At 44.3% G+C, this 15,303-nt stretch overlaps 1 protein-coding gene across 1 annotated transcript; it reads right to left on the bottom strand.

Annotated features, from left to right (window-relative positions):
• Nucleotides 1–2,062: 2,062 nt before the first annotated feature.
• On the bottom strand, nucleotides 2,063–14,324 carry TMEM267 (transmembrane protein 267). The gene is made up of 3 exons (XM_018562312.1): nucleotides 14,287–14,324; nucleotides 7,606–7,978; nucleotides 2,063–2,456 (listed from the first exon to the last, which is right to left on the bottom strand). The coding sequence occupies exons 2-3, from the start codon at nucleotides 7,915–7,917 to the stop codon at nucleotides 2,121–2,123; spliced, it is 648 nt and encodes a 215-aa protein (XP_018417814.1). The 5' UTR covers nucleotides 7,918–7,978; nucleotides 14,287–14,324; the 3' UTR covers nucleotides 2,063–2,120.
• Nucleotides 14,325–15,303: the final 979 nt, after the last annotated feature.

Raw genomic sequence — 15,303 nt, 5'->3', positions numbered from 1 at the left:
GCCTGTGTGTCCCTCCTACAATCCGTCATAAAGTGCACTGGAAACAGATATTTGCTTAGAAGAGACCCTGTCAGCTTGGTACTCGCGGGTCCACTGTGCTAATCAGGAAGACCAGTAAATTTACACTGAATAGTCCTGAATGTAAAACAAGATTCAAACTGCTTCTGGGTGGGTCAGTCTCATGATCACGGCAAGGCAGGAGTAGACTTGGAGATGGGGTGATGCCTGAGCCATGGCTTGCATTTTCATATACTGATGTAGCTATCAGAGTAAGAATATGTAGAAGCTGAATGCCGAGAAAAAAAAAACTTAGCACCCAGGCTATGTAACCTAGTGGAAATTTCCAATGTTTGACTTAAAGGAGAACTATGAGGTGAGTGAAAAGCACTCACCTCATAGTTCTAGCCGACCTTTGACAATGAGACTGTCACAGGTCGGCTCTGTAGATCGGGAGGTGAGCGAACACATACCGGCGTTCGCTCACCTCTCGATCCTGTCACAGCTCTCTGCCGTGACAGGGGAGGGGCTGGATTCCCCCCTCCCCGATCCGCCAGCGCTAACTGGCGGAACGGACGGGGGAGGGTACAGCTGGCTCTGCCTCTAGATAGGCAGAGCCAGCTGTCACTCACGCAGCTGGGCGGAGCAGTAGCTCGCGGTATACTGAGCTTAGAGTGACGGGAGGACGCTAGTTTGTGTCCTCCCGTTACCCTAAGGAGAACTATGGGGAAAAGCCTTAACCCCATAGTTCTCCTTTAAGGCAAAACTAAAGCCTCATTTCCGGATGCATAGTGCTCTTATTATTATTGTTAATGCTTTAAAACTCTCGTCTCTAAATAAGTAAATGTTTGTTCACATGCACTTCCACCTGTATCCCAGGGACACTTCCGTTTATGTGCCCGCACCATACACTCATGTGCATATCTCTTGATGACTGGGTCAGGTCAGCAAAGAAAAAAAAAAGAAGTTTCTCCACCGCAGTATTTTTTCTTCGTAAACTAAATCACAATAATATCATTTTGGCATTTACATACACTTCTATAGATTTGATTTTTTTTGCTCCTCAGTTGCTCTAGAAATTTGGGAAAAAATATTTGATATACCCGATTGTATGCCGCCATGATATCTCGGTAATAACTAACCTGGAACTCAGAAAACACATGATTCTGTCAGGAAACTTTGTTTTTGTTTAGAGCATCTTGTGAATAGGTGGACAGCATAAGAAAAATCGCATTCTCCATCATACTTCTCAACCGAGTGCAAACTTCTTACCTGTCAGTGGATCTGTGTGGTTCCCGATCATGTGATTGGCTTGACCACCAATCATGGTGACAAAAGGAGCTTTAGCTATCAAGTGTTTCTCACAAAAAGAGACACGGTGGAGGCTGCAGCCATCTTTGTTCATTCAAATGTGAAGAAAGTAAAAAGATAATTTAAAAAAAAATTTTAAATGCTAAAAAATGCAGTTTTGACACATTTTGTTCAGGGGTCAGTGTTTAAGTATTAGCTATTTAAAATTTTTGTATTAAGTACATTTTTAAAATGATAATGACCTTGACATTGTCAATTTGACCGAAGCATAGCGACTCTGAAATTCAGTTTGTTTTTCCAGGCTACATCCTTCGGTCATGAAATGTTAGTTCCTAATTTATCCATCCTCAGTGATACCATGGAAAGATGATTTTTTTTTTTATCGTTTCAGTGATTAAGCCCATTAGGGGTTCTTCTAGTTTCTTACCATTTTGTATTAGTGTGGCATCCAAGAATGACTATCACATATGGTCCATCTATCTGCATATACAGTACACCACCAAGTCTTACTGGGGTCATGAACAGAGGCAGTTAATAAGCTTTCTTCGAGCACCTAGTGTAGGGGTAGGCAAACTCTGGCCCTACAGTAGTGGTGAAACTAAAAATCCCATCATGCATCTACCACTGGGAGTCATGACTATGGCTGTCAGAGTCTTGCAATACCTAATGGGATTTGTGGTTGCGCAGCAGCTGGCAGCCCGAGTTTGCTACTCCCGGCCTAGTGCATCAGTCACTATTAATAAGAAAAAGGTACCAAGCTAACAGGTTCTCTTTAACCAAACCCCTAAACTCTTAGGCTGTTCTCCTCCCACTCAAACATCAATGTGTATTCCATGCTTCTTGGTCATCATTTCTCTGGTTCCAGTGAGGTACATAATAAGCGAGCACAAATTGGGCAAGGAGGCAGTGATGGCTACATACAACCAGTAGGGCAGGAGTGCAGTCTTTCCAAACGGACAGAGCCACAGCCCGTGCCGGATCCCATCCCGGATGTGGTGGGAAGTCCATGAGATGAATAACATCCAAGGAAGGAAACACCAAGAGTCCTTCAGCTTCAGGAGTTGCATGAGGAACTTTAGGGCAAGTGCCATAATGGGAATTAGTGTAGAACAATGCAAAGGAGGACGCTGAGAAAGATGCAGAGCAGCCTGGGAAAAGAGATAATGAAAAGTTCATTAGTACCAAACATCTTAGCTCGAGGAAAGTAAAATGAAATAGAGTTTAGATGATAAAAGAATTGAAATATTAAAAGGGTCATTAAAAAGTTGACGAGCGTTTTTCAGAACAACTTGACTTCTGGGCTCCGTTACTTCCAATGAGCTTTTAAAGCTATAGCTTATCTGCAAAGAAAAAAAAATATAGCTTCATGAGCTCCAGCAGACTTGGAGCTGCTTTTTACAGAGCTTTAGCCAAGCTACAGACAGAAGAGTGAGGCACTAGTGATGTGATCCAGATCTATCCTGCAACCAGCACCTTCCTGAGAAATATGCTGTGCACTGTTACATGTTCCCTGGGGCAGAACCAGAATTCCAGCAAGTAATGGGAGATGGAATAATCTGCCCTTAAAAATGGCCAACCTGAGAGGAATGGGGAGGGGGGTGGAAAATAATGTATGTCAAGAATAAAATAACTGCAAAAATCTATAAGCATCTGATTGTTGATTGCCATTACTAAACATTTCAAAGATGCCATTGTTGTCGTTTTAAAGATAAGGGTATGTCTGTGTGATCCCTAAAAACTCATCTCTTCAGGGAAGCCTATCCCACCTCAACCTCAACCTAACCACTGAACTATCACATTCTCAAACAATTCATCCCCACACAGCTACCTCCTCATGTATCACTGGCCCCTCCTTTTTAGATTGTAAGCCCTCAGGGGCAGGGCCCTCCTTACCATCTTGTCTTGAATTGTATTGTGATTGTAAAAAAGCTGCAAGGACCCTGGACCCTTAACTCTACTGAAAACAAGTACCGGGACTGTCCTAGAGTGCACAGAACACGGAGTCCATGCAAGTCCTTTATTGTTAGAAGGTCTAACCAGTCTCTCTCTGCAGCTGTGAGTGCTACACACTTAACTCCTTCACGATCCATGACAGGATAATCCCGTCATGAATTCTGGAGGGGTTAAACAGACTCCCGGCGGCTAAAGGCTCTGTTCAGATTTGTAGAGCTGAAGGGCAGCTTTATGGTAGAAGCGATTCTGGCGGCTCAGCTGTCACCAGATTGCTTCTACGATCCGGTATACGTGATGCCGCTTTCACACCCCCAACACATTTCCCGGGCTCTGCTGCCCCTCTTATGGGCCCAGGACCGGCATCTCGGGTGTCGGTGGGAAGCTGGGGAGGAGAGCTGAGAACCTCCGTTCACCGATCTCCTCCCCATTCTATGGGACTGGGAGCGATGCGTATTGCATCACTTCCGGTCTCATAGCTGTCAGTGCTGGGCTCCTGAAGCCGGGTGCGCCTACGTACGAAAACGATGATTGCGCTACACATGTTGGGTATCGCCGCACACGCCGGAGTGAGAGCAATAAATCTAGGGCCAATATTTATGCACATCTCTAAACTGATGACCTATAGGTGCTTTTAAAGCGTTGTCTATGGACTTTTTGGAGTACTGAATTCTGTCGCGTTTTCACAGACGCACACAATTTTTAACCTGGGCATGTCAGGTGTCTATTTACTCGTTGTAACCTCCTCTTTTAGATTTAAAATAAAAATGGTTTTATATAGTGTTTTGGGGCACTAAATTTAACTTAAGTGCATTTCTCACTAAATGTTTGGGTTTGATAAGTTGCGCTAATGTTGTGCAAGATAAAAATGTGTGTGTGCCATTTTATTCTACAGGGTCTTGGCTTTCAGAAAATAAATGGTTTGGGGGTTTTAAGCAAAATGTAGATAAAAGGTTTAAATAAAAAAAAAAAGGCCTTTGCCCTTACATAGTATTTGAGGTTGAATAAAGACATTAGTCCATCAAGTCCAACCTATTAGGATCTCATTCTAGGAGTACCCGTACCCCTGTATATTCCGGTCCCTTAAGAAATCATCCAAAAGTTTCTTGAACAATTCTCCAGTTCCCATCTGTTTGTTTTGCTTGAAGCAAAACTGAATCCCTCCTCCCATCACTTTATTATTTACTGCTTATGCAAAAGGTTGTCTCTACCCGAAGCATCTACTGAGCTGGCGATAATCGGAGATCTGTTCTGGAAGGCTAAACATACGTTTGTGTTCCTTGAACTTGTCCTCTGTTTCTATGGAAACCACCCACATGGACCAACAGAAAGGCTGAGTGTTTATTTTGCAGCAAATACATAATTATCATTTAACCTTGTATCTCCCTGACCTGCTGTGAAAGGCAGGTTCACACAATGTACAAGGCAATGCCAATATAGCATCATCGCTTTGCACTTCAGGAGGAAACCATTCTTTGACTGCAAGTGACCCATCGCATCAAATACTGTACAATGACAGGATACTCGCAGTCAAACATTGTACAGATCACCTTCTTTATGCTGTCTGTGCCTAGTTCCTGGTATAGCTTCATTTCATCAGATCAAAGTCAAAATTCAGAATATACATTTCCTAGAAAATGTTTATAGGTGTGCGCTGTATTATTTTGTAGAGTACAGGCAGTCCCCGTCTTACATACAACTCCTACTTACAGACGGAGGCTATAACTGTACAGCAGTGGTAGTTGTAATGCTACTGTGCTGATGCACTCATGCTGACAAGGAGTGCCCGCCTTTTTGGGGTCTGGTTTGTAGTACTGTACGTACATTACAGGAAGTTATCTCTTGTGAGGGGTGCCCGCCGATTCTTCCGGGTCACTGTGAGGTTTTTACTGCTGTCTGTATCCTCGTTAGAAAGATTTAATCTCACTTCCTGTCCTTGAGACAAAAAGGAAGTGAGAGGAAATGTACCCCTGGGAAGAGAAATTCACGCCTGTAAGAGTGATCATGGGAAAAAGATGTCACCACTGATGTTTTATCACCAATCCTTGTTTCCACGACAACCCAACATTTTCAAAATCCAATTGTCACAGGGACAGAACGTGAGGTGAAATCTTCTGAACAGGAGAACAGTAGAAAAGGCATCATGGCACTCGTGTATCCAAACCTCTGTCATTGTCCTTAGTGGTGAGACAAGTTGTTTCACATGCTGGTTTGTGAGTGTGCCATGATGCCTTTCTACTGTTCTACTGTTCAAAGCCCATTTCGTGTGCACCTTACTGTATAACTGGTAACAAATTGTTGAGTGCGTTTGTCGTTTGTTTTGCTTTATCTTCTGAACAGGGGCACACACTGCAAAACAAACGTTACAGGGGGTTAACCCTTCCCTATGCTATCCAAAACTAAAACAAACATTTTGGGCTGCAATTACACTTACAGTCCCTATCTTGTTCGAAACCCGGGGACTGCCTGTACACGGATATTCTATCATTTTTATTCTAAATTTGTAAAACTTGTTTGTGTAAGAATAAAAAAAAAAAGAAGAAGATCACGCTGTGTTGAAGGAGTTGTGATGGGCTGATAGTTAAAGTGAATGCAAAGAGAAGCAAACACAAAATAAACAGGGTGTATGTAATCTAGTTCCAGTCTTCTTCACACACAATGCATGCATCTTCTGCAGCTTCCTCTTCTGTACTTGTGCTGCAACAGTTAGCCAGTAGTAAGAGGATGCAAGCTGGCTGGCATGGAGAGTAAAAACAGGCATTACTTAGTGAAAACACCTTTCTCTGGCCAGAATGTTAAAGCCCAACTACACTTTTCACAAAATGTATTAAAAATAAAAAGGGCCCAGCAAGGAAAAAAAAAGAAAAGAAAAAAACAAAAAAAACCCCCACACTTCTCCACTCTTCCTCGTCTACTCTGCTATTCAGCACTGATCCTCCTTTGCATTGAATGACATCCAGTAGGCACACCCGATGGGTGTTTACGTGAAGGCTCACGGGGACCTTTAAAAAAGGTTTTATTTTCACATTTTTTTTTAACTTTAATTGCTATCACATAGGGGGGCTTACGAGCTCCCCATGTGATAGCATATTGGTGGTGACAGGTACTCTTTAAAAAGGTGATGCTGGGGGTCCAAAGACCCCTAGTATCACCTTTACACTCTAAATAAGCTATTGAAGATCCCCCACTCCTAAATAAAAAATAGCATCTACCTAAAAACCTTTCACAGGCCCAAATTCATGTTCAGGTGACATGATGGTCCAAAGTCTCCTCTTCCTACAGAAAGTGAGGACCAGCCTTCTTCAGGTGCTCATGTTGCTGCCTGGGTGAGGTGGACACCTTGTATGAACCACCCAGCCTCAGATTGTTCAAGGCTCCAGAGGACTGCATAGCATGATGACATGACTGGACCAGTCATCAGATTACCAGTCCCTACTCCTGGAAGCAGTCCCAATGATGGTACACAGATGGCACATTTAGGTTGGTTAAAAATGCTGTTAAAGGGTTTAATTAATTTAATTTTAATGTGGGGACATATGGAAGGGAGGATGGCGCATGTCCGGAGATTGGCTTTAAAGTATTCAGATGTGTGAATGGACAGCTAGCCAACAATTTTTCCCAATCCATTTTGCTCTCAGAATTCTATTGTCATCCCTACCTTTCACTACAACAGTGCTTCCCAAATGTTGCTTCTGACCTTTGTATGTATAATCATTTGATTGCCGCATGCAGAGCCAAGTGTTTATCTGGTGGAATCCTGCAGATGCCAATCACCGAGTACTGAAGCTTTCTCCCAGCAGACTCTTCATTATACTATATGCAGATGTTACACCTTGGCACACCAAGCTGCAGTAATCAAATGCATACAAACTATTCCAAGAGATTAGAATGGATTCCAGCTGCTTGAAGACATTGGGAAGTACCGGTACATCTCATTCTAAACTCTTCCCGACGAGAATCTCACAGACGCATACATTTAATACACTGCACAGAATAATCAGAGGACATACAGTGACCACTTGATTCATCCTCAAGTTTTACATTGTAAGCAGGTCACACAGCTGAACTGAGACTTTTGAAGCCCATGCATTTTTTCCGTATTTTTTAAAGGACAAATTCACATTTAAGCTAAAACCCACTAGCCCACCCGACCTTTTGATGTGCGTTATGAGGAACATTGATGTGAAGTGTAAGATACATGACAATGCGCATTAAACAAAGAGAAATACTTTTTTAGGAGTCCTACTTAAAAAAAATGTGCAAAACAACATGAAGATCACTTATGCTTTTTGAATTAACAAATCGTTGAAATCCGATTTAGTAAGTAGAAAACAAAGTGTCACTTACCTTTAATGACAGAGACCCAGCCTGGAAGAAGTGATCCAGGTCAATGATACAAGCAAAGAATCCGGCAAGAATAACTTCACAGAAGTCACTTCTCTTGCGGAGGCCAATCACAATGGCCCATGACCACATGCCTATCACCCCATGCGTGCCACTGTCAGACATGGCTCTCAGCCAGTCATTTTGCTGGATGAAAGGGGTTTGCTGCACCTTGTCTGCCAGGAAGCAGAAGATACCCAGGCCTAAGCTAGAGACTACCGAGGCAGCGCTGAAAGTCTGGAGGAGAGCGTCTGCCTTCTCCACCTCTGAAGCCATTGCAACATTGAAGGCACTAAATCTCCGGGTCGCCGCCAGCCCATCTCAGCAATGATTCATTCTGCAAAACACAGAAATGCATGGGTAAGTATTAAACCTTGGAAAAGAAAATCATCATCTACTGAGTATTTGTACCATAATAAACATGTCAAGAAAAGAAAAAAAAAAGATGAAACTATATACAATACATGAAAGTATAGTTATACTTCCAGCAGCATCTTCCTTTCAGGTGATCTTCACTCTTTTACACGGCTACAGCAGCCGGTCGAATCTTTCTGTAGTGTTGGATACATGCAACTCCCCATCAGCAGCTGCGTCACTAACATGTCCTTGCAGCTCCCAAGTGACAAACTAGTCAGAGTCAGCAGAGGGGTGCGGGGTGATTCTGCCAGCAGCTGTAGCTTTGCAAGAGAGGGAAGATCAGCTGCTGATGCTGAACAACTGTACCCTAATATACTGTGTTCCTGGACACTATTTTTAATCCTCCTCTTTAACTGCACATCGCCAAGCAGTGAAAGCTTAAAGGGAGTAAAGATATTCAAGTAAGGCATGCCTGTAAAAGAAGTCCTTTGTATCTCTTACAGGTTCCACCTTTGATTCCCTCCACCCATCAGAGTACATTAGTGACGTGGAAAATCAGCAGGAGAAATGATCAATGAAAGATGTGGGGGACCCAGGACATCGACACTGCCAGAAGTGACAACCTTTTTTCATCACGGTACTCTAACAGTATGCAAAATCTCAAGGCACTCAATCTACAATGTAACAAAACCACGTGTCCCCTCAAATACATACCAGAACCTTATTCCAGATAGGGGCCTGGAATGGATTTTAAGGGGGTACCTCACACAAAAACACAAAAAAAAAAATTGGGGCTCCCACCTTCATAATCAGAGTCCCTTACATTAAGAGTCCCCCCTTCACATCAGGAGCCTGCCTGCACCATGGAAAGGCATGACACTGGGCAAAAATGTAGTGGTACCCCGAGGAAAGTAGAAGGCATTTTGGTTGCCTTGCAGCGGCTCAATGGAGCCCCAACTTAGCACACGCCCAGCCAAATCTGCACCCTGTTGTGCTGACACACTGTGCACATAGGCATCACCAAAGACTGTGTGCCAAGCTACTCCCCTTACTTTTCATAAAAGACAGGAACATATGTGCGTAATCAAAGGCACAAGAGATCATGGGACATGTATTCCATGAATGTGTGACAATGTGACCTTTCACTGATGTAGACAGTGTGCGCTCCCAAAACAGAAAGTGATTGTGTGTGTGTGTGTGTCTGTCAGATGTTTTTGAGGGACCATTCGTACTAGTACAGTGTGATAAACGCATAATCCCGTGTGATTAATGCACTGTACCACGCAATTGCACATTCTGTTGGGGGAGGCGAGTTGCATTACCATTCATTTGAATGGCACCCTAAACGCACCTCCCACTCACAGTTCAATCGCTCGCACCGGAATGCGCGGTACCGCAATGCTGTGCGACGTAATGACCAAGGACAAATGTCAGTCTTGAGATTACACAGGTTGAGAAGCACTGTTCTACAAAAAGATAAGACATATCATGGAAATCTTCACCAGATCGGGGTTTGAGACAGCAACGAGTGAGTAAACACAGCTCTATCTGATCATTGCAATCTACATGGAGCCTCCCCTGATAATTGTACCTCTTAATAAGAACTTAGCCCTGTAGCGGCATTAACTACAGGCTACTTTAAATGAGGGTGAAATCCACTTGTACGCTGTCCACACAGGTATTACATATATATCCCTGTGCAAATGGCCGGCATTATTCATCCCTGCTTGTCCTGTCCAGATCACCTGGAATATCCCATTGATTGGAGTCATTTAGACTGGCAACATTAGTTCCTTGGATGGTTATTACATTACTGCAACAGTATCATAAACCACACAACCAGTGAATATAGGAAGACTTCCTATCTGCAGGACAACTGTGAATTTGATTCTTTAAACTCCAATTTTCTGTTCATCCATGATCCTTTTTTGAAACACAAGTCCCTTCTCTCAACTTCATTTCCCTGTGTTGATCAAATATTGCTATATGTGTGTGCGGGGCCCATCGGTTTGAATGCGAGTGTGCAAGATCGCTACAGACAAACGTTTGTCGTTTTTATTGTGAATTAAGGAAAATGCTGTTTGTGTTGCATTACTGCCACTAGATTGACTTGAGCAGCACAGGAAATTCCCATGTTCCTCAGCACCATCTAGTGGCGGTAGTGCATTGTGAACAGGAGCAATAAATCAGCCCCATACAGTGTTTGCGACAAGGCACGTTACCACGCGTTTCTTATTATAGTTTTAGAAACATCACAGCTGGGTGGAGAATGACATAACCCCTTTTACATAACATTACAAAAAGACAAAGATGAGTGGAGGTTTCCTTTAATTGTGCTCATTAGTAGTCTAGAAAGGAATATGAATATTCATAGCCCCAGAATATGGAGGGCGGCTGTGTACACTATTAATCATTGCGGGGATAGATCATGCTGGTAAATGAGGGCAGCGCTGCTATAAAACACTATTTCCGTCCCTCCGTTTAAATGGCTTCACAGTGACTCTGTGCCCAGTGATGGATCTTACATTATTCTGCTGTTTATGACCTTGAATTGGAGGCAGAACACGCTGCCTTGTTTTCTCCTATTTTATTGCTCTCTGCGCCATCCCTTTCCCTCACCATCCTGGTATAGAATGTAATTAATGCTGCAGCCTTCTGTCTGTCTATTAATATTATGATTGGAATATAAATCATCTGCTCTAGGAGAACACTTGTATGCACTCTGTAATATAACCCGGCTGGATTAAAGTGGAAGTTCAGGCAAATGTAAGGAGCACTAAGAGGCCAGTTAGGTATTTAATAAGTCATTAAAAGGAGAACTATGAGGTGAGTGAAAATCACTAATACTCATAGTTTGAGCCAACGTGTGACAATGAGACTGTCACAGGTCGGCTCAATAGATCGGGGGGTGAGCGAACACATACCGTCACTCGCTCACTTCCCTGCAGAGAACAGTGACTGTCACTCATGGCTCCCTGCAGGGATTCCCCCCTCCCCGCTCCTCCAGCGCTGACTGGAGAAACGGACGGGGGAGGGGGCGGGCACAGCTGGCTCTAGATAGGCAGAGCCAGCTGTCATTCACGCAGATGGGTGGATTGACAGCATTGTCAGTATCCATCCCGTCTGCGGCGGTCTCAGTATACACCAAGCTATATACTGAGCTTTGGGTAACGGGAGGACGCTAGTATATGTCCTCCCGTGACACTAAAGCGAACTATTGGGGAAAACCACTTACCCCATAGTTCTCTTTTAAAACTGAACTGTGGGAACATGTAAAAGAATACCAACTGATGTAATAATGTATTAATTGGAGAACACACACACTTTTGCTTTAATATTCAGGTATGTACAGCACACATCCACAATATGGCACACTTACCTTGTAAAGTGCCCCGTTCCAGCGCTGCAGCCTCCAGAATGCCCCTCATCGCTCTATCGCTTTCATCTTTTCCTGTTTTCTTCAGAAAGTTCAGGAGTTGTGGGCCTTACTGAAGTGACACTAAACTCAGGAGTTAAAACTTAATACATTCAAGTCCCCCAACTATTAAACAGAAATGTATCTTATTTTGTGTATCACTCGGCTGTAGATCCTCATATCATCTTTGAATTCATGCTGACACTGTCCTTCCTTCTGGAGGGTGGCTACTTTTGTTCCCCATGGTCCCTGTGTGTGTTGTAAAGTAGACATCGCTCAAAGCTCACTCCTGTGATGGACTACAATCTCGATACAAATTAGTAAACTAAAATGCAAGATTGTAATCCATCAGCGAGCTTGGAGCGGTGGCTACTTTACAACACACAGGAACCATGGGGAACAAAAGTAGTCACCCTCCAGAAGGAAGGACAGTGTCAGAATGAATTCAGAGAAGATTTGAAGATACATTTCTGTTAATAGTTGGGGGACTTGAATGTATTTTTAAGATTTAAATCCTCAGTTTAGTGTCACTTTAACTTGTTACAAAAAAAACTTCTACAGGGCAGAAGAAAACAATGAATACCTACCAGCTAGCAATTCTTTTTTTTAATTAAACTATAGTAGTGCTTTAAATGTATTTATCACAAGTATTCCATAGACAGGAAATTGCCTTAGGTCACATTATTGCGCTGCAGGAACGTGCGCGGACCCACGCAACCGGCCACTTGCAATAGGGTGTCATGTATTTTGAATGCCACCCCAATGAACCTTACTGACCAGTCAGAATACAATTGCCGCAACGCAAGATCTGTTCATCCACGCTGTCTAGCGTCAATCGCTTGGCACGTGGTTGTTGTGCAGATTTTCAATGTAAAATCCCCTTTGGGGAAGGAAAAAAAAAAAAAAAACCAGAACACAACACACACGAGATGTCAGTATCGCCTACTACATGCCTGCAAGCTGCAATCCACCACAGATCACTTTTCATGGGGGCGGTAAAGCCTGCCGTCTGGGTGAAAGAGGCAGACAACCAAGCATCTAGCATTTGTAATAGGTTGGCAATGGCAGCCTCCTTCCCCTCTGACACTATGGTGCTTTGTTACTGTATAATAAAAAGGAACATGAATTTGTAGGTTAAGTGGAATTTGTAGCTTTTTGTTAAGGGTTAGAAGGTCTAGTACAGGGGTAGGCAACCTTGGCGCTGCAGCTGCTATGGAACTACAAGTCCCATAAGGCATTGCAAGACTGACAGCCATATGCATGATCCCCAGAGGCAGGGGCCTGATGGGATTTGCATTCCATCACAGGTGGAGCCCCAAGGTTGTTTACACCTGGTCTAATAGGTTTCTGTGGTTGTGTGAGATTCTCTACCAGCAACAGGAGGCCACTGGATAAAAAGCTCAATGTTATAATAAGAATAAAAAAGGAATTGCAGGACTAGAGAAACATTTATCATTCAGCAGACCTATGTTTATTCACACAACCCAAAAAATTGATAGACATGAAGTAAAGTCTAATGAAGGAATGACGTGACAAGGGTTGGAGAGGAACGATAACCCGTGTTATAAAAGAAGAAGAAGAATGAAGAAGTATTTTTTGTTTTATAAATGTATCCACTGAGCAGAATACCACCGGCTCCCACACAACACTACTCCCAGCACCCAGCTAATACTAATCTAATAAAGCATTTCAGAACCACGGACAGCACAGCGGAAGGTCAACTGTCTGGGCACTTCAACGCAAGCATGCGATTACAAAGACTGAAATATACAAACACATCATCTCTAGTTCATGTTCAGAGACAGTTTTCAATAAAGCTTTTCTGACCATGCGTCACACCCATATTCAGGTGTAATATGAAAACACGGTCATTTTTTCGCAGACCGATATCGTTTTTTTAAAATTCAACTCCGCCCACATAGCCACATCATCCATTCACAGATTCTTTGACAGCTCTATGAATGGAGAAACTAGGCCCATCAGTCACCGCAGCAGGGATTTGTAGTTGTCAATGTAATACACGTGTGGTGAGATCATCGCAATTTGAGTCCATTCATTTTTCCTTCCATGTTACTGAATGTCCACACCTCTGGCAATCCACTGATGACGGCTGCAATGCTTTACTAGCAAAGAATGCGTTTATTATTTTTATTATTGGACTTCCCCTTTAGCCTCGATTCTGCCCATTGATACCTGTGTTTCTCTGCACCTGAGCAAGGGCCCACAGATACACACCACCATATGTTCTACGTGCCCCGTTCACACCACAACAGAGAGGAGAGGTGCAGAAAAATGAAGCATGTCTGCAATGTGCTGCACCGCATGTCTACATCCGTCTGTCTACCCGCAGCGCATAGGAGACTCAGGACAACAGGAACGTGTTTTATATAGAGATATCCCTTCATCAGCCTTCAGGGGCTTCTACTATCCCCCCATTGTACTGCGCCCTTACCAATGCTTCCCTATCTCCATTCATCTCTTTGACTTTGTTGGACAAATAAGAGAGGAGGCTGAAGATGAAAGTCATCATCACCTTGTACATAGGTCATAATTTCCAGCACACTCATCATGGGCGATCACCGAGTCTTATGCTGACACCGCCCATAGGGAATCAACAGGTTGATGTAGATGGAAGGAGACGTGCGGTGTGGGAGGGAGAATCCTCATGGCACCCAGTAAATTCAATTATCATCCCCGGAGACTATGTTCATTATAGAGCAGCGTCAGCGCAGCCGGGGCCCTCACTACAAGTCTGAGCGTGCCAGGGGGTGATGTGGGCGCGGATGCTGAGACTTTTAGTTCCACCGCCAGTAAATAGACAGGTTCCTGCCGGTAACATGGTAGCATGTCATTAGGGCACAGCAGCTCCTTACCTCCAGTACTCCATGTGGCAGCGCGGCTCAGCCTGTGGCCCCAGAGAGGAAGGGTCCCCAAAGGAGGATAGCAGCAACGCAGACGCAGCTCCGCTGTGACGGACGACAGGGGCAAGTTCCCATCCCTTAGAGGATCTGTGACGTCACAGGAACCACGTGACCACGGGGTACAGCGAGAAGCCGGAAGTGGCAGGCGGGAAAATCAAATCAGTCACGGGAGGCTGGGAGCTGCTGCAGGCAGAGATACACCCGGACGTCTGTCCCTCACCTGCACCCTGTCTCTGCCTGTCTCCCGCTGCCTCTCTCTCCTCTCATTTACACAGTCTCTCAGTGAAGCCAGATATCTCTCCTTCACGCTTCGTTCTCTTACTCTGTATATCTGAAAAGTAAAAATAATTGCCACCAAGGCAAATACTGCGCAGAAAGAATATATAATATATATAATAATACTGTGCAGTTTGTGTTGCATGTGGGTGCCGAGCTCTCCAGAGCTGTGCAAATGGGTGCCAGGCTTTCCAGGGCTGTGCGGGTGGGTGCCGGGCTCCCCAGGGCTGTGTGGGTGGGCGCTGAGGGGTGGGGGGCTTTCCAGGGCTCTGCGGGTTGGTGCCAGGTTCTCCAGGGCTCTGCGAGTGGGTGCCAGGCTTTATGAGTGGGTTCTGGGCTTTCCAAGGCTCTGTGGGTGGGTGCTGAGCTCTCTGGATGAGTGTCGGGCTTTCCAGGGATCTGCGGGTTGGTGCCCGGCTCTCCAGGGCTGTACGTTTAGTGTGGGGCTGTCCTTTGCAGTGAGGAAGGAGCAGGAGGTGATGTGCGGCTAGACTGGCACGGTCAAAGACAGCTGCCCGAGGACCAGTGGCGACTCTAGGAATATATAGGGGGGGCACATAAGATACCACAGTCAAAACTGGGGTGGGCACTAATAATTTTCACCACTAAATCATACCACTGAAAAAACTAAATAAGCTGGGCTTGAAAAATCCACTCGTCCGCTTGTCTGTGACGAGAGGACGGTGGAGCCCG

Source organism: Nanorana parkeri, unplaced genomic scaffold (assembly GCF_000935625.1).
Source record: "Nanorana parkeri isolate BGI_ZX_2015 unplaced genomic scaffold, ASM93562v1 scaffold571, whole genome shotgun sequence".
In the NCBI taxonomy this organism is placed as follows: Eukaryota; Metazoa; Chordata; class Amphibia; order Anura; family Dicroglossidae; genus Nanorana; species Nanorana parkeri.
This window is presented reverse-complemented; position numbering and strand designations above follow the sequence as displayed.

Bases quoted from the DNA above. Each gene is read 5' to 3' on its own strand.
- TMEM267 (XM_018562312.1), bottom strand. From the start codon at position 7,917: ATGGCTTCAGAGGTGGAGAAGGCAGACGCTCTCCTCCAGACTTTCAGC. The intron at 2,457-7,605 runs GTAAGTGACACT...CTCTTTTCCCAG, and splicing joins CTGGGTCTCTGTCATTAAAG to GCTGCTCTGCATCTTTCTCA.